The sequence below is a fragment of the Condylostylus longicornis genome, unplaced genomic scaffold (genome assembly GCF_029603195.1).
Source record: "Condylostylus longicornis isolate FDR11 unplaced genomic scaffold, ASM2960319v2 ptg000235l, whole genome shotgun sequence".
NCBI lineage: Eukaryota > Metazoa > Arthropoda > Insecta > Diptera > Dolichopodidae > Condylostylus > Condylostylus longicornis.
Window position 1 is genome coordinate 8,411 of NW_026578202.1, and position 9,447 is coordinate 17,857.

General features: G+C 33.3%; 1 protein-coding gene across 1 annotated transcript; it reads right to left on the minus strand.

Moving 5' to 3' along the window:
• Positions 1-603: 603 nt before the first annotated feature.
• Positions 604-7,697, minus strand: LOC129616524 (uncharacterized). The gene is made up of 4 exons (XM_055532179.1): positions 7,643-7,697; positions 7,240-7,575; positions 6,207-6,340; positions 604-651 (listed from the first exon to the last, which is right to left on the minus strand). The coding sequence occupies exons 1-4, from the start codon at positions 7,695-7,697 to the stop codon at positions 604-606; spliced, it is 573 nt and encodes a 190-aa protein (XP_055388154.1).
• Between the last annotated feature and the right edge of the window lie 1,750 nt (positions 7,698-9,447).

The window sequence follows — 9,447 nt, forward strand, 5'->3', positions numbered from 1 at the left end:
TTTTTGACACCAGAGAAGTAGCTATATGTACATAATGTAAAATAGGATGGTTTTTGAAGAGTTATACAAAATATGAATAAAATATAGAATTATACAGGGAAATTCAAGGTACTGCGTATCCTGATGGGCAGCGTGATAGTCAGAAGGTTCATAGAACGATGCTTGCCTGGATATTGTCGTATTTTTCAGTTTTTTGAATTATTTTAAATTTTTTTTTGTATTTCGCTTAAATTTTTTGTTTTATTTTTTTTAATATGTAACAGATAATTAATATTTTTATAATAGTATAAGAAAAATTTCCAAGGAAATATTGTTATAATAGTTTGGAAAAAATCGCAAAAATTTTAAGTACGTATTTTTTAAAGCTTCCTAACTAATTTTTTTAAGCTTTCTATATGAATTGAATAATATTCAAAACTGCGCTTTGGCATATAGAAATCAATTTTAAACACATAATTATTAAATCATGGGGGTAAACTTGCAGAAATAAATTTTCCAAATAAGAAAAGGTTTAGGTATTCTAATTCATTTAATATTACTCTAAAACATTTCAATATTATTTCTTAAAAATTTTTTAATAATATTTTAACCTTCACATACAATTTATTTAGTTCCAAGAACCTCTTCAATTTCTAATTGCATTCTGCAAACCTAAATAAACCGTCATAAATTTAAATCCAAAAATAATCAATGCAACAGCATTTCCATAACCTAAAATAGTATAACATAAATATATCAAATATCATAACCCAAAATATATTCTCATAAACATATTAACTTAATGACCTAAAAATAGCTAACAAACAGAGAGAGAGTAAGTGCGAAATGAATGTAACAAGAATCTCGTGTAAGATATAAGTTTAAAATGTAACAAAGGAGAATGGTAAACATATATCTATAAATGGTACTAAATAAAGGAAAATCAGCACACTATAGTGTTTTTATTTGTGCGCAGTTATATTGATACCTTACTATGTAATGGTTTTCATATCTGTAATGAAATAACCGTAGAGTTTGCAACGAGAGTCGGAATGACAAGAACGATTATAGACCACTTTATAACGGATCTGCTGAATGTTAAATATACCCACCACATAATGGAAACTTGTTTATCAGATCACAAAATGTTTTTTATCAGCATAGAACAAAATCCTAGAACCGAATCGATTGCTAAATCTATGACTGTGTTGGACTACAATAAGTTAGTTAATGATTATGATTGGCAATATTTGGAACAACATAATTCATTTGACGAGGTCGTGCATGGATTGAGCAAATTAGTTATTAAACATACACACGTCCTTCCCTTAAAAATCATAAGAAAAAGCACGGATGACGGAAGAAATACTCAACACCATGAAGATTCGAGATACCTTCTTTAAATATTCGAAGAAATACCGAAATGATGCCCGGGTTAGAGGTCTATTTAAAACATACTAGGGGCCCCTGTGGTTTGCTTATAAGCAGCATTGTCTGTTGTAAAAACAGGATTGTGGCAATCAATTTTAAAATAAGTTTAGAAAAATTTGTACATATTATGGCATACATATGCAGGTATATACTTGTATATGCATAAATATTTTGCATATAATATTCATGATTCCGAGTTGAAGTCGCTTCTGTATTTTGACTTTTTCGTTCGAGAATTGCTTCACGATTTGCTGCATAATAAGATTGCATTTGAATTTTAATTTTTTTAGAATTTTCTGTACGATATGCTTTTATATATTCTTTACGTTTGTTTTGTTTGTTATCCATTTTTTAAAAAGAAAAGAATCCGCAATTGGAAATAGTACCTTTCACGTTAAACTTTAAAACCATAGTGAATGTGAATTAATAAAAAATCAATGCCTCTTTTCTTTATACAGACCTGGCTTGGCTACTTACTCAATTGAAATTTCGCAAGCACACGAAGAATAATTGCCTTAGTACGTAACGTAACGTTATTCGTGTTCTTATATCTCTCACAATTTTTAGTTTTACTTTTTTTTAATTCCATTCCATGCTAAATACAACAACAAAAAATTATTTTACTCTTACTTAACTCATTTAAAATACCAATTTTAAACTTAATTTAACTACCCATGAAGAAGTAAATGCCGCAATTGACTCCCTAAAATTGTCATCTGCAACGGAAATGGACGGGATATCGGCAAAATTTATAAAAAAATTTTCACACAGATTAGCACCCATATTAGTTAAATTTATTAACAAAAGTTTTGCAGAATATACCTTTCCTGGCAGCCTAAAAAGGGCTGTGGTGACTCCAATCTACAAGAGCGGAGATTCCACAAACCCATCAAATTATAGGCCTATTTCGGTACTATCTAGCTTTTCCAAAGTATTTGAACGAGTAATAAAAAATCGGCTCGACATGTTTCTGAGAAGCAATGGAATTCTGAATTCTGATCAGTATGGTTTCGAGGAGAACTCCAATACCACGGCGGCTTGTCTGGCTCTAACCGACTTCGTTACCAGAAATATGGACAATGATAAATTTACTGCCTGTGTCTTTATTGATTTGCAGAAAGAATTCGATTGCGTTGACCATGAAATTTTACTTCATAAACTTTCGGTACGGAGCTTTTCGAACGAACAAATTTCTTTATTCAAATCCTACCTAAATCAAAGGACACAATGTCTAAAAATTAGTCAAAATCTGCGCAGTCCCGACATAATAACTAAGGGAGTGCCGCAAGGATCAGTTTTGGGTCCAATCTTTTTCAAGATTTATATAGATGATCTGACTCAACTTGATCTTTGTGGAGCTTTACAACTATTTGCAGATGATGCGGTTATAAAATATGCGGAGAAAAATGAGGCTGACCTTAGAAAAGCTATATTAGGTGATCTTACTCTTATAGACGAGTGGCTTACTAAGAACAAGTTACTGATGAATACTAAAAAAACCAAGATACTACTATTTGAAAATAAGATATTTAATGATAGAACCTTCACTCTAAATTCAACAAATATTGATGTAGTAAGATATCACAATTATTTAGGCCTGCATATTGATAGTGGACTCAGATGGGATTGGCATATAGAGCACATAATTAATAAAATGGCCCCTTATGTGTTTATCCTCAACAGATTAAGAAAATTTCTCGATAAAAATACCCTGTTTGTAATTTATGCATCTTATATTTAATCAAACGTAACTTACCTAAATCCACTCTGGAGTAGAGCTCCACAAATTTATCTTAAAAAAGTTGAGGTTTTGCTAAAAAAAGCAATTAAAATAATTCATTTTTATCCCGTTTTATATCCTACCAGTATGTTATATACGGAAAAGTACCTGAGTTTTCCAAATATTTGAGGGAGCTCTATATTATTGCTTTTAAAATCATGAATAACAAAATAAAGCATAATTTTTTGCTACAGCAAAATTTCCAACTTCACAACCATAACACGCGGAACAAATCTAATTTTTATCTATCTCTTTTCAGAACTCATAATCAAAAAAATAATTGCTTATATAGCTGCCTAAAAGTATTTAATGAATTGCCACAAGAAATTAAAATTATTGATAATATATGTATGTATGTTTAAAAAAATTATTACGAAAAGGATTCTTGATGGCTATTAAAACTAATAAATATTGATACGAATTCTCATTTCGAACTGGTACACCCTGTTGTTCTGTGATATTGTTGAGAAACAGTGGTATATTTTTGTTTTGTTTTTATCATTCATAATTGTTTGTGTTTATCACTTTAATTTTAATTTGATGAGATGATGGAATGATAGTTATGGAACACTTATTGATTGATTGTTCCAATTATGTATATAGCTATGTTGAATAATTAGTGAATACTTGGAGTGAGGGGGACGAAGAGATTAAAAATATAATAGTAGGTATATTTAATAACAAATGTGATTTAAGTTTATAATCGGTTTGATGATGTATTATTATAATAGTATTTGTAGAATTACGATATATGTATAAGTAAATATTTACACAATAAAATGTATATATGTATGTATGAATAAATTATATATTTGTAAATGAGTAAATGTTAATATTGAAGATATTTATTAAAGATTAAATTACAATTAGTACTACTCAAAAAACTTTGTTAGCATAAATTTTGAACTAAAAAATAAATTAATTCTAAACCAGTAGAAGATCAAACAGCTAGAAATTAAGTACCAAAACTTATGAATTATGTAAATTTTTTTTTTTATATGTTACAACATGAAATAAAATAATGAAAAAAAAATTAATAGGGAAATATAAGTAAACTATTTTTAGCAACCTGTCGGTCCGTCGGTCTGTAGGTCTGTCGGTCTGTCAGTCTGTCGATCTGTCGGTCTGTGTGCACATGCGTGTATCTCAAGTTCGGCTGAACCGATTTTAATAAAATTTTATATGTAAGTTTATTTCGACCATGGCATGGATTGATCAGCTTTTGGGATATATCTGGCCTCGGAAACTGCACTTTTTAGCGGGCCTGTTTTACATTTTTGACCATTTTAAAGAATATATTCAACCGATTCGTTTAAAATTTCATATATAAGCTTTGGTCGACTCTCCGCGAAACTTCCAAGCTTTTGGAAGAAATCATGTGTCAGCAACTGGACGTTTACTACGGGCTGAATATACATTTTTGCGTATATAAAGAGAAATAATCAAACGATTTCATTGAAATTTAATATTTAAATTCTTTGTATTGAAGTAATGAACATATAGATTTTTTAGAAAGATAAGGGCTCGAAAACTTATTTACCGGGCCGATTTTACATTTTTCACCATATCTACGGAACGAAGTGATGTAATTTCTTGAAATTTGATATTTGAGTTCTGGTTGTTACCGAAACTAACTGGCGAGCATTACAGGGAATTCGAGTGGCACAATTTGAAATTGTAGTAAGAGCCAAATTTACATTTTTCTAGGTATGTTAACTATAAGCTTACCAATGCCCTAAAGAAGTATTTAACAGTAATTTTTATAATATTCTGTAACATTTTCACTTAAGTAGAAAATGCACATTGCGGTCCGTTATGTGCTGACCACATCAGAGTTTTTTTCATTTATTATTATAACAATAATTATTTATTACATTTATATGATTTATTTATTCGAATACGTTTATAAAATTCAATTCTTTTAAATTACAAATCCCGCTACCTTGCCTGTTCAAAAACTAATAATGACCAAACTCTCTTGAAAATACAAGAAGAATTTCATTTTATACAATACAGATTATTGACAATCAATTCTCGAATAACTGCATTTCATATTAAATTAAAATGTGGTTGTTAAGTGACAAACGTACGTACGTACATGTACACTATACAGAGTATTTCACCTGCCTAAAATTTTTCTTCGCGTCGCTACATTACTCCCCCTGCAGTGTAAACGTTTTAATACAAATATTGGTTTTAATGCAAGTTGTTGGAGAGTGAAAAAAGAAAAGATTTTAGCTGTCTATGGAACTTCTCCACCATTCCATTTGATTGGGGGTGGTAGCCTGCCGTACGAGTCCTATGAATTTCCAACATTTTGTTTAAACTTAAGAAAAGTTTAGACTCGAACTAGGTTTCCTGATCCGTGGTGATTGTAGATGGTACGCCAAAACGTGAAATGTATTGTTCAAGAAAAGTTAAAGCTACCGTTTCAGCTGACATGTCCGCTATTGTATACGCCTCAGGTGAACGTGAAAATCTGTCCACAATAGTCAATATGTAGGAGAAACCGTTTGTTGGCGGTAGTGGGCCAACCAAATCCATATGTATATGTTCAAATCTTCCTGGAGGGACCGGAATTTTATCCGTCACTGACTTAGTGTGCCTTGTAATCTTCGACTTTTCTGCCCTCCACAAAATACCTGAAGTGTTTAACAGATAAGTAAATAGCCAACAATTCCCTGTCGAATGCAGAGTAACGAGTCTCAGCCGATGACAATTTTAAAAAGAAAGAGATTGGTTTCCAGGAGCCCGAATTGTATTATTGCAAGACTGTGCCCACCGCAAAATTTTATGCATCCGCGGTAATGCTGAACATCGCATAATCGCGTGGCTGCACTAGACGCGATGCTGACGTTAGGGCCTCCTTTATCTTTTCGAATGAAACATTACACTCTTCAGGCTACGTGAACTCGGGTTTAGGAGATTTCTTTCGTTTCTGTAAGGCTGTTAGATGCGAATTGATAGGTGTCGGTAATTCGGCGAGATTTGGGATAAACCGGTGGTAGTAATTTACCATTCCCGCAAAACGCTGAGTCTGTTTGATTGATTGAGGTGTGGCGAAATTACGAATGGTACAGAGCTTCTCGCTTGATGGCCTACTGCCTTCACGAGTAACAGTATGACCAAGGAAATCTAGAGTCTTAACGCCTAGCACACATTTATTTGGTTTAATAGCTCAACCAAACTTCGCGAGCCTCTGGAAAACGGTCCCAACATGATTTTGGTGTCCGAAAAATCTCTCCGTGTTGCCTTGCGCTAAAGTCTTGTATGTGGGGTATAGGATACCTGTCAGGCACCGTTACCGCGTTCAATCTGCGATTGTCTCCGCAGGGACGCCATCCCCAGAATCCTTCTTCGGTACCAATTGTAATGGGAATGATACAAACGATGACGAGGGTCTACAGATCCCTAACTGTATCATGTGTTCGAATTCTTTTGTTTGCGATCCTATATTTCTCACGATTTAATCTTTTAGGCTTGGAGAATGGTAATGGGCCTTCGGTAAGTATATTATGGACAACGGAATGTTGTGATACTGGGGCAAAGTCGAGTAAAGCGTTCGGCCTGGAAAATCCTTGAAAAGTTTACCAAAATCATTCACCAAAGAGTAAGTTATAGGGGTTGGAGTATGCACCGACACCACCGAAGCTCTAATTGAAAGGGATGTTGATAGGTCTATTAACTTTTTTTGCTTCAAATCAACGATGAATCCAAATTTTTCTAAGAAATCAGCACCTAAAATTGGACGATTAACATGGGCGACGACAAAAGTATGCGCGAAATTACGACGTAAGCCTAGGTTTACCTAAATTACTCTGGTTTCGTATGTATCTATTTTAGTACTTTAGAAAAATATTTTTATCGTTCCATAAATTCAAAAAGGAATTGGTGAATGGTACCACAGACAAGTCAGCGCCAGTATAGATCGAAAAATTCAAATGGTTTTCTCTATCTCTAGTGAAAAGACAGCTTTTTCTCTATCTCTAGTTGATCGTCCCAACAGCAAGTGCCGTTAGCTTTTTGGAACCGTTGACTTTGCTCCATACTTGCATGGTGCAACACACTTCCTGGCATTTTTTCATTTTGTACGTTTTGCGAAATTAGATCGATGTTTATTACGTGTGGAAGACGGCTTAACCAAAGTTCCTTGATGAATTCCTCACCTGGCATAGCTACTGAACCTGCCAGTTGCTTCAAGTGATGGAAAAACTCTGATGGTCGTCTGTCTCCTTTCTCCTCGTCCGATATTAACTTCTTAATTCTCCTTTCCAAACTTATTGAATGTCTGCTAGTCAGTACTTCCTTTAAATTATTATACAAATTGTTGCCTGGAGGATCCTCCAACACATCCATAATTGACTCGGCAACATCTTGTGGCAACGCTGCGACAACATAATTGTATATTTACTGAGATCTGAGCTAATTCGATTTGGGCCACACTGGATTTACTTTTGAAATCCGGATTCTCTTTAACCAAGCCACTATCCGAATCAGAATCTGCCATTAAAAATCAACAAGGAGAGAAGAAAAAAAACATAAAAAGCAGTGATAAAAATGCCTAAAGGTAAGTTTTTAATGTCTATTATTAATAGCTACTATTAAAAATTAATAAAATTAAAATCTTTTAAATTAGCAAAAAAAATTTTCAAAAAACAATTCACTCTAAATCCCGATCATGTCCAATTTAAATAGGGTTCTGGCACTTACTCCAATAAATCATTTGTGAAAATTTAGTGACCTTAGCTCAATTAGTTTTTGAGTTATCGTTCGGACGGACGGACGGACGGATGGACAGACAATAATAAATCAACTCAGAATTTGACGCTGATCATAAACATACACCTGAGTCTATATCTAACACCGTTATTTCTTAGCGTTACAAACGGTAAAGCAAATTTAGTGTACCCTTCGAACATACGTTCGTACGGGTATAAAAACTTAAATTTTTTCAGGGTAAGTGGTCACTCTAATTCGGGATATTTTTCTTAATTTAAATATTTGGAAAAATAATAAAGTCAGATTCATGAAACTTGGCAGTCATGTGTCCAATTATAGGTCAAATATGTTTGTGAAGTTTTAGTGGAATTGCTTGACAGGTTCGGGCACTTGCCATACAACTCCAAAAGATTATTTTAAATATTTGCAAAAATAATAAAGTCAGATTCATTAAACTTGGCAGTCGGATGTCCAATTATAGGTCAAATATACTTCTGAAGTTTTAGAGGAATTGCTTTACAGGTTCGGGTACCTGCCATACAACTCCAGAAGCTAATTTTAAATATTTTGAAAAATAATAAAGTCCGATTCATGAAACTTGGCAGTTGTGTGTCCGATTATAGATCAGATATATTTGTGGAGTTTTAGAGGAATTGCTTGGCAGGTTCGAATAACTCCCATACATGCCTAAAAGCTTATTCTTAATATTTAGAAAAATAATAAAGTCAGATTCATGAACCTTGGCAGTCGTGTGTCCAATTATAGGTCAGACATATTTCTAAAGTTTTGGTGGGATTGCTTGGCAGGTTCGAATAACTCCCATACAAGTCTAAAAGCTTATTCTTAAGATTTGGAAAAATAATAGAGTCAGATTCATGAAACTTGGCAGTTGTGTGTCGAGTTATAGGTCAGATATATTTCTGAAGTTTTGGTGGGATTGCTTGGCAGGTTGGAGTAGCTCCCATACAAGTCTAAAAGTTTATTCTTAATATTTGGAAAAATAATAAAGTCAGATTCATGAAACTTGGCAGTTGTATGTCGAGTTATAAGTCAGATATATTTCTGAAGTTTTGGTGGGATTGCTTGGCTGGTTCGAGTAGCTCCCATACAAGTCTAAAAGTTTATTCTTAATATTTGGAAAAATAATAAAGTCAGATTCATGAAACTTGGCAGTTTTGTGTCGAGTTATAGGTCAGATATATTTCTGAAGTTTTGGTGGGATTGCTTGGCAGGTTCGAGTAGCTCCCATACAAGTCTAAAAGTTTATTCTTAATATTTGGAAAAAAAATAAAGTCAGATTCATGAAACTTGGCAGTCGTGTGTCCAATTATAGGTCAGACATATTTCTAAAGCTTTGGTGGGATTGCTTGGCAGGTTCGAATAACTCCAATACAAGTCTAAAAGCTTATTCTTAATATTTGGAAAAATAATAGAGTCAGATTCATGAAACTTGGCAGTTGTGTGTCCGATTGTTGATCAGATATATTTGTGAGGTTTTAGTGGAATAGCTTGACAGGGCCGGCTACTTGCCATACAAG